The following is a 16,941-nucleotide window of genomic DNA, read 5'->3' on the forward strand; positions in this document are numbered from 1 at the left end:
CAAGTAGTTCTGGGCTGATTCCTCACCGTTCTCATGATCATTGCAACTCCACGAGGTGAGATCTTGCATGGAGCCCCAGGCCGAGGGAGATTGACAGTTCTTTTGTCTTTCTTCCATTTGCGAATAATCGCACCAACTGTTGTCACCTTCTCACCAAGCTGCTTGGCAATGGTCTTGTAGCCCATTCCAGCCTTGTGTAGGTCTACAATCTTGTCCCTGACATCCTTGGAGAGCTCTTTGGTCTTAGCCATGGTGGAGAGTTTGGAATCTGATTGATTGATTGCTTCTGTGGACAGGTGTCTTTTATACATGTAACAAGCTGAGATTAGGAGCACTCCCTTTAAGAGTGTGCTCCTAATCTCAGCTCGTTACCTGTATAAAAGACATCTGGGAGCCAGAAATCTTTCTGATTGAGAGGGGGTCAAATACTTATTTTCCTCATTAAAATGCAAATCAATTTATAACATTTTTGACATGCGTTTTTCCAGATTTTCTTGTTGTTATTCTGTCGCTCACTGTTCAAATAAACCTACCATTAAAATTATAGACTGATCATTTCTTTGTGAGTGGGCAAACGTACAAAATCAGCAGGGATCAAATACTTTCTTCCCTCACTGTATTTGTGTGTGTGTATGTATATGTGTGTGTGGGGAGCGGTAGTGTAGCAGTTAGCGCTACGCTGCACTATGAACCTGGCGACGTGGGTTCGATTCCCGCTCACGGCCAACACCAGTGACGATTATCTGAACCGGTCCCGGGCCTCCCCTAGGTCGACTCAGCCTCAAATGAGTACCTTGTGTGGTGTGTAAACATTGCCACTCGGGAGACAAAGGCGGTCGGGCGTGGTGCTGGCCACCCACCCCCTCGTGTACCGTTCCGGCCTTCATAGGTGCTCGCTAACAGCACTTGACCCTACAGTCTGTTAAGGCTACACGGGGGATCTTTGTCTTTGTGTGTATACGCCGATGTTGACTCTAGACGTGAGTACTGGGCAATGCATCCCAGGAATGTGAAACTTTAATCCACACAACTCGGCGGAAACCATCGCCTATTTGCCAGAGCTTAAGCCACCCCTTGCTAAGGGGCGTGTTGAGTCAACAGGGCTGAGTCAACAACTTCGCCTCCTGAGCCCTGAACAAAGACGCTGGCTGTAGTCAAGTTGCGTGCTGGCTGGCTTTTTACTGGACTGCTGCTGCTGCTGCTCCACCATTGCTGTGGCTGTGTTGCTGCCACTGACACCTCCTCAGCCAAGCCCTCTCATCCTCACCTCCTCCTCCGCCTGTGTGGGTGAGTGAGAGCAAGAATGAAATTGCAGTTCATATAGGTAGGCTAAGAATTTACCCTGGTGTTTACTTTACATTTTACCGAGCAATACAGTATTGTAATTAATCAATACATACAGTGTATAGTTTATACAGTACGCTACTGTAAATTGCTGTGTTTTGCTAAATTATCAGCATTCTTTAAGACTCCTGGGTAGGCTAAGGCCATCTTCGACTTACGATATTTTTTGACCTACGATGGGGTTCGTCGTAACGCATCTCCGTCGTAAGTCGGGGACTACCATGTACATTTAATCGATGTACAGATAATTTATACATTTTTAAAAGTGTATTGTCTTCCTTTTCTTCACGTTGAACGTATCGTGTCTTTGTAGTGATTGTCCTCATGTTCTGACCCCGTGCCCTTCCTCGACGTTTGTGTAAGAGAGCTTCATAGCTCGTCGGGGTGAAAACCTTCATCTGTATTTCTAAAACACCTCCAGGATACTTGCCGACGAGGCAGAAAGCTGAAATTGGCTTCCCAGACAGCTTTTAGTACACAAACAACAGGGAGAAAACCCGAACGCCGCGTGAGATTGTACTCAACACGCTTTTATTGAACTCACTCTGTTGTTGTTGTGTCCTCAAATCTTGTAACTCAATTTTAACCCACTTCCAAATGTGGTATCGACTGCAAACTTGGTATACTTGTGTCATACTGATGACAATACGATATTCAATCATTAAAAATATATTTTTAAACATTCATTTTTATACGTCATGTTTCGGCTTGGGTCTAATTGTCCACGCTCAACTGACGCTGGCTGTAATTGCCCACGGTCCCCTTTACATTGTGGCAAGCTTCGGGGCCACTTCCTGGAGTCGTGGAGTTCTTCCATTACTAGTACGGTACATTTGAATAAAGCGTTTTAAAAGTTTTTTTTCAATATTACTTATTCCATTGTAAGGCCTTCAAATCTCCCTCCCATCCTTCCCCCTCCTGCCTCTCCATCTCCTCCGCCCCTTCCTCCTCCCCTCTTCCTCCCCCCTTTCCTCCTCTCCTAGCCAAGTGAAGGAAGCCCCCACCCCACCCCCCCGGTCCGACCATCCGCCCGGCCCCCACCCCGATGGAGGCTTTCTCCACCACCACCGCCTGCTTCGTGGCGTTGCTGGCATCTCTGCTTGGCGCTCTTTGTGACCACCCCCTCGTCCTGCCCCTTGGCGGTGAGTAGCAAACACCCCCCCTCTCCCAGCTGATACCCCCTCTACAACACTACACCCACCAATCGCCCACCAAAGTCTATCAACTAAACGATGTCTTTATCTTACCAAGGAAGCCCCACTCAGCTGCTCTGTCGCTCTTTTTCAGAAGCCGCCTTTTCCTGTCACAAATGGGACACAACTGGACACAATGGGACACAATGGGACACTGGGACACACTGGGACACAATGGGACACAACAGGGCTCAATGGGACACAACTGGACACAATGGGACACTGGGACACAATGGGACACAACAGGGCTCAATGGGACACAACTGGACACAATGGGACACAACGGGACACAATAGGACACAGCAGGACACAATGGGACACAACAGGGCTCAAATGGGACACAACTGGACACAATGTGACACAACGGGACACAATGGGACACAGCGGGACACAATGGAACACAATGGGACATAGCGGGGCACAATGGGACACAACTGGACACAATGGGACACAACTGGACACAATGGGACCCAATGGGACACAATGGGACATTGGGACACAATGGGACATTGGGACACAATGGGACACTGGGACACAATGGGACACAACAGGGCTCAATGGGACACAACTGGACACAATGGGACATTGGGACACAATGGGACACTGGGTCACAATGGGGTCTCTCTGAGTCTATGGATCTCTATAGGGCTCTCTGAACCTGGGTCTACAAGAGTCTCTGGGTCTGAGTCTCCGTGGATCTCTTTGAGTCTCTGTGGGTGCCTATGAGTCTACGTGAGTCTCTATGGGTCTTTGAGTCTCTACAACTTTCTATGGGTCTCCGAGTGTCTGTGAGTCTCTGAGTCTGGATCTGTATGGATATCTATGAGCCATCTCCTTCTTCCCTATGGCTGATGTCAATTCCAGAGCAACAACTACAATTTCACATGCAGGTGGCCAAGCCCAGATAACCACGTCAGGAGCAGTCACAGAGTTGTGTATCATCATCGCTAATGTAACCGCTATGGGCTTGATTGTAACGAACCACACGTATAATTATCTAACGGAGTTAATGATGACCTTAGATTGGACCCATAGACTCACGTGACTGCACAGTAGGCAATGCCCACCAGTGGAGTAATCAATTCAGGGTACAGGGCACCTATTCAGATTCAGATGGACGCTGTATGGGGATTGAGCAGTGAGGTGCTGTGGGACGTTGGGTCGATCGGTGTGCACCTGGTCACCATTGCAGAAGCACAAATGCTCCTCAGAACACTTGGAAATAACGAGTTGCCGTGCAACGACCCTCTGGTGTCCCTCGGTGGTGGAGTCACTCGATCCTCAGGAGGAGGGCAGAACACAACGCGGAGTATCCACTCGTCGCCTCCGATCTCGTCTGTTGTGGTTGTCTGTATTCAACGGCTTGTCCCCTCGTTATGGCCACGGCAGGAGAGGGATATGGCGAGCCGGTGACACTGTGATGTCTCCTACTTCGTATTTGTGGATCGGGCAGTGGGTCGTTGTAGGTTATTACGGTGTCTGGGTGTCTGTTCTGGATGACCGCAGTTGCACCACTGACGGAGAGTTCTTATTATTTTACATTTGCTGCATTGTCAGGTATCCGCTTCTTCTTCTGCTGCTGCTGCTGCCACGGTTTGTTAACCCGTTGATCTCTTGCAGTTACTCAGCCTCCGTCCATCACCCGGCAATCGCGGGTGGATTACATCGTGGACCCACGGGACAACATTGTGGTGGAGTGTGAGGCACACGGCAACCCAACACCCAAGTACGCTCCCCACCTCCCTCCATCCCTCCGTCCCAACCTCCATCCCCTCCCTCCGTCCCTCCCTCCCGACTTAGCCCTCCCTCCCCACCTCCCTCCCCCCCTTCCTCCCTCCATCTCTTATTAACTCTCTCCCTCCCTTCTCTCCCCTCCCCCTCCCTCCCTTCCCGTTTGTGCTGCAGGTTCTGGTGGAGCAAAGATGGCCGGAGCTTTGACCCGGACAGCGACCCCCACGTGAGGCGGCATGGGAAAAGTTCGGGCACCTTCACTGTAGACATGGCGGCGGTGGTGGCGGCGTCCGCGGATTACGGCGATGACAGCATCACCGTGGAGGCCTATGAGGGGGTCTACCGCTGCTCGGCGGAGAACCGGGCCGGCACGGCGCTCACCGCAAACATCACCGTGCGGCTGGCGCGTGAGTGAGGGGGGGGGGATGATGCCACGCTTGGACCGTGAACTACCACTCACACACACAGAGTGCTAACCGTTGCACCACCACTCCCCACACACACACACACACAGTGTGCTAACCGCTGCACCACCGCTCCCCACACACACAGTGCGCTAACTGCTACACTACTGCTCCCCACACACAAAGTGCGCTGTCCCTCTGGCTGCACTTAGTCAGGTTTAATTAGACAACAACCAACGACTGTTACTGAACCCGTCCTGGGCCCTCCCCTAGGTCGACTCAGTCTCAAACGAGTATCTAATGCGAAATGTAAAAACATTACCATTGGGGAGACAAAGGCGGCCCGGGTGCAGCGCTGACCACCAACCCTGTCGTGTGCCACGTCGGCCTTCACAGGTGATGCTGCTCGCCGACAGCACTTGCCCCAATGGTCTGTTTGAGGCTACACGGGGAGTCTTTGCCTGTATCCTGCAGGTGCTCCCCTGTGGCCCCGTGAGCTGCTTCAACCCATCATGGCCACCGAGGGCTCCCCGGCCGTGCTGCGCTGCCACCCTCCCCACGGCTTTCCTCCTCCCACCGTCTTCTGGTTGGACGGCTGTGAGTGGCACTGTGGCTATGAGATGTTGACTACCTCGCCTGATACGCAGGAGGGCGTGGGTTCGATCCCGACCCTGATGACGCGTGCTGCATACTTGCAGTTTGCGTGCGACTCTCTCTCCCATCGTGTTGTTTGCATTGTTGGTTGTTGTAACTCGCTGACCCCGTGCCCATACTGGACATCCGTGTTCTTCTGCTTCCGTACGGCTGCTGATGTGGATGCAGAGCAACAGCTACAATGTCACATTCGGGTGGTCATGCCAGACGACCCCGTCGACAGGGAGTAGCGGAGTGGTGAATCATCTCTGTGATGTCTCCATGGTCTATGTGTTTATACGGGTCTCTAGGGGTGTCTCTGGGTCTCCTGAGTCTCTGTGCATCTCTGTGAGTCTGGATATCTATGGGTATCCACGAGTCTGCTTATTTCGTGTGGCTGCTGGTGTCGATGCCAAAAAAGGAGACGTCCGTGACGTCTCCTTCGTATTTGCGGATCGGGCGTTCGCGTCGTCCTACGTTGTTACGGTGTCTGTCGTGGATGACCGCAGTTGCACACCACTACTGGAGAGTTGTTCATCTTCCATCTGCGCATCATCAAGTATCCGCATCCGCTGCTTCCACGGTTTGTGCGGTGGACCCCTAATAAAGATTCAGATCTCCTTAATTCCCCCCCCCCCCGCCCACCCCCCCGACTGCCCACCGCCCTTACCCCCGGGATGGCGCTGCAGCCATGGAGAAAGTGCCGCTGGATGCGCGAGTGTCGCAGGGCTTGGACGGGGACCTCTACTTCGCCAACGTGCTTCCGAGCGACCGGGGTGACTACGTGTGCTACGCTCGCTACCCGCACACGGGGACCATCCAGTACAAGCAGCCGCTCCGGCTGGTCGTCAAACCCGGTGAGTGGCGACGGCGTGGTGGCGGCGGTGGCGAACGCGGGGAAGTGCGTGTGTGTACGTGTGTGTGTGTGTGTACGTGTGTGTGCGTACATGCATGTGTGTAAGTTTGTGTATGTGGGGTGCGGTGGCATAGCGGTTATCGCTACGCTGCGCCATGAACCCGGGCAACACCAGTGACGATTATCTGAAATGAGTACCTGGTCCGGTGCGTAAAAAGATCGCCACTGGGGAGACAAAGGCGGCCGGGCGTGGTGTTGGCCACCCACCCCCTCGTGTGCCATGCCGGCCTTCATAGGTGCTCGCTAACAGCATTTGCCCCTACAGTCTGTGAAGGCTATATGGGGGATCTCTGTCTTTGTGTTAAAGTGGCAGGTTAGTGCCTGCAACAGACTGTCGGGGGCAAGTGCTGTTAGCGAGCACCTATGAAGGTCGGCATGGCAGACAAGAGGGTGGGTGGCCATCACCAGGCCCGACCGCCTTTGTCTCCCCGGTGGCGATGTTTACACATCATACCAGGTACTCATTTGAGGCTGAGTCGACCTAGGGAAGGCCCATGACCGGTTCAGATAATCATCACCGGTGTTGCCCTACAGCGGGAATCAAACTCAGGTCATGGCCAGGTTTGTAGCACAGTGTAGCGCTAACCACCGTGCCACCGCTCCCCACGCATGCGTGGATGCACGCAGAGCGTCCGTCAAAGAGCCGGCCAGTGTTCCTGGAGCCTGTGGGCGAGACGAGCACCAAGATGGTCCTCTCTGGGGAAACGCTGCTGCTGACGTGCATCACACAAGGGCTGTACGTATACACGCATGCACACATACACACACACATGTACACACGTACACGCACACCCACACAAGTGCAACAACAACAACCGCCATTCGCCACTAAGTGGCGGTGACATCACCACGGCGCTTGTGCCAGGCCGTGTGCACGTCGAGGCCACGTGAAGTGTCGAACGCCCGCTAGCAGGAGGTCTCGGGGCAGACCCAGGTGCCATGCGTCGACTGACTGAGATGACTGGCTGATGCACCGCCTGTGGCCCCTACTGTGAGCCCACAGTTGCCTAAATACCAGAGAGGTCCAGGTGGTACCGGTCCAGATCCCAACAGAGGAGTGGCGCTCTCTCCTCCGCATTGAGCGTTTGAACATTCCACGTGTCTCTTTGCTGTTTCTGGAGGAACCCCAAGGGTAAGGATGCAGCCTCGTGGCTCTGCAATTTGTTGTTTAGCCAGGAGACGTCATAGACGCCTGTCCCCCTGGGGCCTCCGGCACAATCTTCATTCTATATGTTGCACATGGTTCAGTGGTAGTTGAATTGAAGGTGGAGGGGTTACCAGCTCCTCGCGCTTGTCCAGAGCCTGCATTTGGCCGCTGTTTGGGCTATAAGCGCCGTGAGGGAATAGCCGATTTGCAATTGGCCTTCCCTCCATGGCGTTGCTCACATCCACCGCAGTGTTACCGTCCGGCACCGCTGAAGAGGCAGGGGTTTTTTTTTTTCCAGACTACACTATACACTACATACTACACTTTACACTACTGTACACTACCCTAGTTCCACACACGTGCGCGCGTTGCGTGTGCACTCCCCGTGTGTGTGCACGCAGCCCCACGCCGGAGGTGAGCTGGAGCAAGTGGGGTGGGGCGGTGTCGTCGGAGCAAGCCGCCGCCCTCGCCGCCGCCCTCGCCGCCGTCTCCGGCACAGCGCTGGCCATCCGCAACGCGTCGGAGTCCGATGGCGGCGACTACCGATGCCGCGCCGTCAACAGCGAGGGCGTGGCGCTGCACACCGTCACGGTCACCGTGGAATGTGTGTGCACGTGTGTGCCTGCGTGTGTGCGCATGGCGGAGTGGTGGTTTTGGTGTTAGCGCAACTCCGCTATGAACCCAGCAGCTCGAGTTTCCGATTCGCCTCCTCACTGTCGGCCACTACCGCCAGCGACGATTATCTAAACTGGTCCTGGGCCTCGCCTAGGTCAACTCGGCCTCAAATGAGTACCTGGTGCGGCATGTAAATATCGCCACTGGGGAGACAAAGGCGGCCGGGTACGGTGCTGGCCACCCACCCCCTTGTGTGCCATGTCGGCCTTCAGAGTTGCTCACAAACAGCACTTGCCTCAACAGTTTGTTAAAGTCTATGCAAGGGGGTCTTTGTTATTTGGGTGCCACGATGGCTATGAGATGTTAACTACCTTGCCTGGTATTCAGGAGGTCGTGGGTTAGATCCCAACCCTGACGATGCCTGCTGATGTATATTCAGAGTTTGCGTCTATCATCATCATCATCACAGTGGCTAGGAGATGTTAACTACCTCGACTGGTACACAGGAGGTCGTGGGTTTGATCCCGATCCTGACACCGGCTGCGTATTTGGAGTTTACGGTGTCTCTTTACCCGTGCTCGCTGTGGCGCATTCGGTTCTAGCCTACTTCAAGGCTCACCTTTATTGCTGCCACTGTTATACTTTTTGGTCAGCCAAGTCACGGTCATCTATAGCGTGGGTCGAGTCAAGACCGAGGCGATTTCAGAGGGTCGCTCCGTCTTTAAGTTTTAGAAACGCTTCCCCTGCCTGCTTTCACACCACAGCATCTATCTGCACCACACGATGTGCTCACATTATACCCCAGGACGTCCCCTTTGTCCCAACGCTCACACCTGAGGCTACGGGTTCCCGAACACACGCACAAGCACAGCACCCTTAGGACACGTTTAGCCTCAGCCGGCGTTCACCACCCGATGTCGGGCTGCGTTCACAAGAAAGGCAACTTGGAGGTGCCAACCCCGGCCTGCCACCGCAGTCCGAGGAGAAAGAGAGCCGCCGCCTGCTGGTTCCTCACCACGACAGGGGGGCGACGTCAGAGGCAACCTCTCTGCTGCTCCTCTGTACAGTCTGCCCCCCCCACCGGGTGACCACCGACAAATCACAGGGACCGTTACTTAGGGCCCTGGGTGCATTACCGACATCTGTATTGTTTTTATGTTACCAATAACCCACGGTCCACGCTGAGCTGCTGCTGACAGCTGGGGATGCTTGGAGGTTTTGGGGGGACTGCTCCTGTTCCCGCTGCTGGCTGGAGCCTTGTGAGCAGACACACAGCTGGGGTCTTCCTCCATTCTCCCTCCGATGTCTGGTGCGGGTGGGGTGGTCCCTATTTATAGGAAGCTGGCCACACTAATGGTGATTGGCACCTTGCTTTGTTAATTTTCATCAGACGCCTTTCCCTATTACAGGTGGACCCCCACCCTCTTTCTTGTTCTGCCTTGACACTTATTGGTGCCATGTGACAGTCACGTGGATTTTTTCGTTCAAGAGCCAGGTCGCCTGTGAAAAAGAGCTACATAGCTCAGCGGACCTTACCTGGTAACTACAAATAGTTACAAAAATGTGTCGTCTAGTTTACAAGCATGGGACATTGTCTAATCCCTCCTTCTCCCCCCCCCCTGCCTCCTCCTCCTCCTCGTGCTTTCCCGGCCACTGCAGCCAAGCCGTACTGGACCGCTCCAGTGCCAGAGAACCGTGACTACACCCTATGGGACACCGTTGAGCTCACGTGCCGTGCAAGTGGAATCCCCACACCGACCATCCGATGGTTCATCAACGGCGTGCCCATCGATGGTGAGACACGAGGGGGCGTGTGAATAGGGGGGGGCGGCCAGCATCACCTGCTCAGCCACTTGCCCCACCTATGCACTTGCTCACCCACTCGAATTTTTCTCGTCCACACACTCACAGCCGATCACATGCTCACTCAACCGCTTGTCCACCGACTTACACATGCACACGCCTCATCCACTCGCATGCTCACGCTCGCAGTCGATTGTCAACCGATCACTCGGTCAACCAATCACAACAATTCACACACTCGGTCAACCAATCACACGCTTACTCACCCGCTCACTCATCCGCTATGTGCACACACTCACCCAGCTAGTCGCGCACTCACTCAGCCAAATCACAGAACTTATCGAATTGAGCCACATAATGCCATATTGTGCTAAATTCATCCTACCAAAAAATGACATATCATGCTAAGACCATTCCAAATCGTGGCAAATCGTGGCAAATCGTGCCAAGACCACGCCAAACTGTGCCGGGTGTCGTACCGCCGTGCGATGGAGCAGAAGCCCCCGAGGTGCTAGGACGGCGAGTGGACGGCGACTCCCTGACGCTGACCTGGCTGGAGGAGGAAGACACTGGTGTGTACCAGTGTGAGGCCTCAAACCGGCACGGCACCATCCTGGCTAATGCATACGTCAACGTGCTGGGTGAGCGGGGGGTTGTGGGTAACGCACCGCCGCATGTAGCCAACTATGATAGTCGGAGATGCGGGGGAAAGACAACTGAGTCTCTGTGCGAGTCTATGGTCTCTGTGTAAGTTTATAGGTTGCTGTGTGAGTCTGTGCGTCTGTGTCAGTCTGTGGGTCTCTGTGAGAGTCTGAGTTTCTGTGTAAGTCTATGGGTCTCTGTGGGAATCTGTGTGGTCTATCGGTCTGTGTGATTCCGTAGGTCTCTGTGAGTCTGTGGGTCTCTGTGTGAGTCTGTAAGTCACTGTGTAAGTCTATCGGTTTCTGTGAAAGTCTATCGGTTTCTGTGTAAGTCTGCGTCTCCATGAGTCAATGAGTTTCTGTGTAAGTCTATGGGTCTCTGTGGGATTCTGTGTGGTCTATCGGTCTGTGTGATTATGTGGGTCTCTGTAAGTCTGTGGGTTTCTGTGTGAGTCTGAGTTTCTGTATAAGTCTATGAGCCTCTGTGAGTCTGTGGGATTCTGTGTGAGTCTATCGGTCTGTGTGATTCTGTGGGTCTCTCTGTGATTCTGTGAGTCTATAGGTATCTGTATGAGTTTGTGGGTCTCTGTGTGAGTCAAGAGCCGAATGGCTCACAGGGCTATACCAAATAAATAAACTGAATGAGTTTCTGTGTGAGTCTATGGGTCTCTGTATGAGTCTATGCGTGTCTGTGTGAGTCTATGGGGCTGTATGATGATATCCTTTCATACCACCATGCTACGTAAGGAGGATGAGGGGGGCTCCTCCCACAAGCGTCGCTCCTCCCCGGCTTCGTCTTCACCCTTCTCGCCATCACCACCATCCTCTCTCTTGCTAAACCCTGCATCTCCTCCTCCATGTCCTCCTTCTCTGCCACCTCTCTAGTCTCGGTTCGACTTTGTAACATCTCGCTCCTCAACTTCGCTCATCTTCGCTTTCCAACTCCGTCTTCTCGGTCCCCATATTTATTCCTCTCGTGTTGGTTCCCCCCCTTCAAACCCTCCCCCTCCCTCCCCCTCCACATTCCACTTCCTGTATTCTGGGCTTCTCCACCCTTCCTCCGCACTCCCATTCAGTGTCTCCCTCTGCTCTTCCTCCCCTCCTTACATTTGCTAATTCGCTCTCCTCATTCTCCAATCTCTCTCTCACTTCCCTCCTGAATCTTCTGTCGTCAACTCCTGCCACCCCCCCCCCCCCCCCCAAGATCTCCTCCTCCTTCACCTGTTAGCATCTCTGCTGCGGTTCCACAACATTTCTCTAACTCAGCAACCCCCCTCCCTCCCTCACCTCCCCCCTGCTCCCTATCTCTGCCACCCCCCATCCCGCCCTCCCCACCTCTCCCACAGCCGTGCCCCCACGGATGCTGTCGGAGCCAGACACGCTGTACACGGCGACAGAGGGCCAGGTCATGTACATGGAATGTGCAGTATTTGGGTTACCGCGCCCCAACATCATCTGGTGAGACCGACGCTGGCCTGGCTACTTTACTCTCTCATTAACTAAACAGTCTTTTTTTTATTTTATCAGCTAAGACCCCACTGAGCTACCATTTATCTCTTTTCAGAAGTCATCTGTCTGTCACAAATGATAGCTCGATGAAGTGGCTTATCTTCACGTGGAAACTTATAGCAGCCAAATACTCTAAACCTCCACGTTGATTCTGAATGTGGAGGGATAACCAGAGAACCCGGAGAAAAATCGACATAACTATGGGGAGAACATGCAAACTTCATATATACAGACCGCCCATAAAGACCCAGAGAGACCCATAATACTCTAAATGCATGATGTTGATGTAGAGGGGAAAACACCACATAACCTGGAGACTAATCCACGTAACCACCACGGGGAGAAAGAGAGAAACGCAGACTACACATAGACAACAGGAACCATCAGGGTCGGGATCCAACACACGACCTCCTGTATACCAGGCGAGGCTTTTTCAAGCAATACGACTCATGCCACCGAAATAAACCACTCGGACACTCAGTCCTCTATAACGCTGAGTATTTAATAGATAAGTGACTACAGAAAAATATGCAAGCTCAATGATATAGCCGTGGCCTTAAGAAAATATGGGAACACACTGGCATTAGAACAAAAAGGTTTACTCTCCAAGAACTTAACAGTATGTGGAAAACATCGGCAAAACCAGACGGCCATCTACCAGTCTGGAAAGACAAAGTCGCAGCAGACCAAACAACATATCAATAAACAATAATTCTACCAGTGATACATCAGAACAATTACCAGTGGGTGCTCTTCATGAGGTAGCCCCTGGGAGTCATGCCCCCGCATAGACTGACTTGAGAACTTTGAGTTTAACATCAAATGGCAATTTCCCCTCTTGAAATCACGCCCCTTCTCGTGAATATGAATTACGGTCAATGCAACCAGACCCTGGGTGGATGTAGAACCTAAGCTTTTGGACCAGAATGCCGGATGTTATATCCACGTAAGGTGTTTGCTACTTCTTGCAAGGACCCACATTTTAACTAACTTAGTTCGGACAAAGGGCCTATGTCCCGTGAAGGTCTCACGTGCGATGTCACTTATTTATACATTTATAGGCATGAGAATGATAAGAGGCACATTATAAATAGACCACTCGTTAAATTATTTCCTCGTGCAATAATGGGGTAAAGTGTGCTTTTGTGAAGGTCCTTATGTGCTGTGCAGTACATCAATGCACGTGTACACCAGCATGCGATACTGAGTCGGGCCTGTAGGTGGGTGGCAGGGTTATTGAGTAACCTGACCTCTATACCAGTCACGTGGTTAATGGCGACTCGGTTGAGAATTTCTGTGTGACCCACGTGCTGTTGCATTTTACAGGTAAAGGACCAAAATGTTGTTTTGAATTGGTAGTTTGTGATACATTCAATTGGAGGGGGTTTAGCACTATGCACTGTAAAGGATGACTTACTGTAGTTAATACTGGTAATTATCTAACCCTAATACTGTTTATTCCATAACCATGCCATTGCACCCAGAATATGGCTTCTTGTAATGATATTAAGAATAGAACACCTGTACAGAAGTAAGTTATACAATGGTGACAAGCACAATACATACTGTACAGATAATGGGTGTAAGATATCAATATAAGTGGATGGTTTAGATGGACATACAGCTTAGGATTAAGGTAATATTCGAATAGTGAAATGTAAAGGTTATGAATGAATACAAAGATGGTTTATCAGCAGTGGAATTGGGTTGAAGGGAAACTGTTATTGAGTAACCTGACCTGTACACTAGTCACGTGGTTAATGGTGACTCGGTTGAAATCTGCTGTGTGTGCTACATGTGCTGTTGCATTTCACAGATTACCACAATAAATGTGTTGCCCTCGATTTGGAGCACCTGCCCACATCCTTCATTTCGAATGTGTAAAAGATGCCTCCCTTCCGAGACCCCAACTCTGCTGGAAGGAGTGAAGGCCCTGTCTTAATGAGCTCAACATAAATGTAGTATAATTATGAATCGAATATTAACTATGTATTGATTATCAAAAAGGGGTACACATCCAACAATAGCCAGGTTGCTTCTGAAAAAGAGCTATATAGCTCAGTGACGCCTTACCTGGTAAAATAAACATTGTTTTGTTTAGTTGCTTGGTAGTCAAGACTCCCCCCCCCCTCCCTCTCTGCTTACGCCGCGCACCGCCAGGTTTAAGGGTGAGGACAGCGGACCCCTGCTGAGCAAGCGTTACCAAACCTTTGCCAACGGCACGCTGCTCATCTCGAACCTGTTGCGTACCGACTCCGATACGTACACGTGCTTTGCGATGAACAAGCTGCACTACGACCAGCTCCAGGCACGCCTCTTCGTCGAAGGTTAGAAAAAGCAATCCAGCAGGGGTCTTCTCGACCACGTTCATGCCCTAACTTCTCTCGCTTGCGAAAACGTGGATCCCCTAAATGGAACATCTTTGCCGGTTATAAACATTTAGGCTGGCTTGCCTATCATTCGCCGCTCTCTTCCCCCCCCCCCCCCATTGGTAAACTGCCCCCTACAGTCGCCAGCAACAACTCGGAGCCGGGAGCGGTGCCACACGGTGACCTGGCGTGGCCCAGCGCCACGCCACGCATGCCGGACGGCGGTGGCAGCGGCCTCTGGAGCTCCATCACCACCGCCACTGCCACCACCACCGCTGCCACCACCACTGTAACAGTCGCCGCAACCGCTGCTACAACCACCGATAGCACCACCACAACCACTCGGCACCGCTACTACGGCGTGAGCACACCATCACCACGCACGCCAGCCAGCATCGGAAGTGCCAATGCTGATGATGGTGAGTCCCTCTCCTCCCTCTCGCCATAACCGCAGTGATGCCAAAATCTTAACTACCTTGCCTGGTATACAGGAGTTTGTGGATTCAATCCTGACCCTGACGATGCCTGTATGTTTATTGTTTGATTGTCTCTGTCCCTGTGGTTGCGTGTATTTCCTACGCAATTGGAAGAAAATTTGTGGATAAAGTCCACGATGTTTTTCATTTACCGAACAGCTTAAATAGAGCCAGATGGATCGTTGTGCAAAAGATGGTGATGGCTTGTAAAGTCTCCAGGAGGGTTCATTTATCAGGTAGATAGATGGTGGCTGCTGATTATGAAAGACAAAACAATCCCACGGGGTCAGCACTGCACTCTGCCAGGAGGGTTACCAAGGGCAGTAAAATATGTCTGGTCCAGTTTTTTTTTATGGAGATGAAAATTCATAGGTTGTGGCATGGGCAACTATAACGTTCGCTGTTGCTGGACTTTTCTCTGCTCTCGTGACCCCCCCCCCCCCAGTCCGCTCCTCGTCAGAAGAGGAGACAGCCGCCATGACTAAGAGCCCCTTCATCAGTTCCATGATTGGCGTGGTGGCGTTGCTTACGTTGGTGACGTTCGTGGTGTCCGTTGCGTGGTGGGGCAGGAAGCGGCAGCAACAACTGCGCCTGCAAGCCCCCTTGGTGAGCGGGAGTGGCACTGTGACTGTAAATCAAGTCTCATGGCAATATAATACCAGAGATCAGCAACTGAAAAATCCCATACACCCAGACTTGTTTTGTATGTAGGAACATTCATTTATCCTTCACGTCTTTAGGTATCTCGTCTGTTTTAATCTCCCTGCCATGGTCGTCAGCCTCCGAGCCCCTCCGCACCCTAGCCCCGTGGTGACCGTTCTCTCCCCTTATACCTCATCCTCCAATGAATCCAAATCCTCCAACTTCACACACTCCGTGATCCTCTTGCCTTCAGAGAGCATGCCGGCGCTAGTCCTGGATGATTCACTGGTGGAAGCGGGCAAGTGGGACGGGGCTATACGTATGTATACTCGTGTATGTTGAAGTTATTTCGCACTCCTGTACGGTGCCAACGGCGCTAATCGGAGGAGTGGGGGAAGGACAACAAATCTGGCTGTTGCCTGATGAAACTGGTTGTAATTACTGGCGAAACATCATACTCAGATTGTAAATGTTGTGGCTTGGCTCTCCAACAAACCGGTGTGCTGTGTTGAGTTGGCTGTGTCGGGTGGTGACGGGGTTTTAACGACACATTTATATATTTACACGATCTAACCCAAAAAAAAACCCTCTATGAATGACGACAAATTAAACACAAGAAGCAGTTTTAAAGAAATTAGTTTTCCATGCAGATGATTTAAAAGTGCTTTTGTGTTTTGAAATCGTTCATGTTTACAGCAGAGTAGTGATGTTCACAGGTGAGGTCAGGGAGAAGTCACGTCACTGGGCGGGGTCAGGGAGCAATCAAACGCTGGGTGACTGTGAGTGCAGTGAGCCACCAATCACGAATTATATTGACAGCTGCTGAAAATAAACGTGAGACAAAACACAAAATTGCTCATTGTGTTTAGTTTGTTGTCCTTCCCCCTCACCTCTGATTAGCGTGGTTGGCTATGCATGGTACAAAATAAGTTCAACAGAGACCCGTAGACTCACCACACAGACCCGTAGACGCACCACACCTACCCGTACACTCACCAAACAGAGACCCATATACTCACCAATCAGAGACCCATAGACTTACCAAACAAGAGACCCATAGACTCACCAATCAGAGACCCATACACTCATCACACAGAGACCCATAGACTCACCAATCAGAGACCCATAGACCCGCACACAGAGACCCTTAGGCTCACCACACTGACCCATACAGGTGTAATAAGTGGCTCCGACACGATAGGAACTTAAGTCGTTTATTAATAAATCTTCGGTACAGCTTAGATGTCTCTTGTCTCTCTCACTACGGAATGATCGCCACCCAGGCGGCTTCACTGCCCCGTGCCACGTGGCGCTCACCGCTCCCTAGCGTGCCGCTGGCTGACGGCGCGCTAGGGAGCGGTTGAGCGGCTGGAGGTCGAGCCGCCACGTGGCCGATGGAGATGATGGGGCAGCACGACGGGGAGCTCCTCTTGATTCTTCACACCGACCCCGCACCTCGCACTGGCCCCCGCTTATAAACGCTCCCCGGCGACTAAACCCCGACTCTGGCCACGCCCC

At 52.1% G+C, this 16,941-nt stretch overlaps 1 protein-coding gene across 1 annotated transcript; it reads left to right on the forward strand.

Moving 5' to 3' along the window:
- Positions 1-1,161: 1,161 nt before the first annotated feature.
- Positions 1,162-16,662, forward strand: LOC142917895 (neuronal cell adhesion molecule-like). The gene is made up of 14 exons (XM_076062238.1): positions 1,162-1,287; positions 2,328-2,486; positions 4,158-4,263; positions 4,443-4,675; positions 5,147-5,269; positions 5,995-6,162; positions 6,849-6,957; positions 7,770-7,972; positions 9,643-9,777; positions 10,284-10,427; positions 11,774-11,885; positions 14,097-14,263; positions 14,446-14,724; positions 15,227-16,662. The coding sequence occupies exons 2-14, from the start codon at positions 2,390-2,392 to the stop codon at positions 15,490-15,492; spliced, it is 2,142 nt and encodes a 713-aa protein (XP_075918353.1). The 5' UTR covers positions 1,162-1,287; positions 2,328-2,389; the 3' UTR covers positions 15,493-16,662.
- Positions 16,663-16,941: the final 279 nt, after the last annotated feature.

This window comes from Petromyzon marinus, unplaced genomic scaffold, assembly GCF_048934315.1.
Source record: "Petromyzon marinus isolate PM22_M1 ecotype Great Lakes invasive population unplaced genomic scaffold, UKy_Petmar_22M1.pri1.0 PM_G_Scaffold_54, whole genome shotgun sequence".
Taxonomy (NCBI): Eukaryota; Metazoa; Chordata; class Hyperoartia; order Petromyzontiformes; family Petromyzontidae; genus Petromyzon; species Petromyzon marinus.

Excerpts from the sequence above, each read along its gene's own strand:
- LOC142917895 (XM_076062238.1), top strand. The coding sequence starts at position 2,390 with ATGGAGGCTTTCTCCACCACCACCGCCTGCTTCGTGGCGTTGCTGGCA. Across the intron at positions 6,163-6,848 it reads CCGGCTGGTCGTCAAACCCG|AGCGTCCGTCAAAGAGCCGG; the intron begins GTGAGTGGCGAC and ends GGATGCACGCAG. Across the intron at positions 14,725-15,226 it reads AAGTGCCAATGCTGATGATG|TCCGCTCCTCGTCAGAAGAG; the intron begins GTGAGTCCCTCT and ends CCCCCCCCCCAG.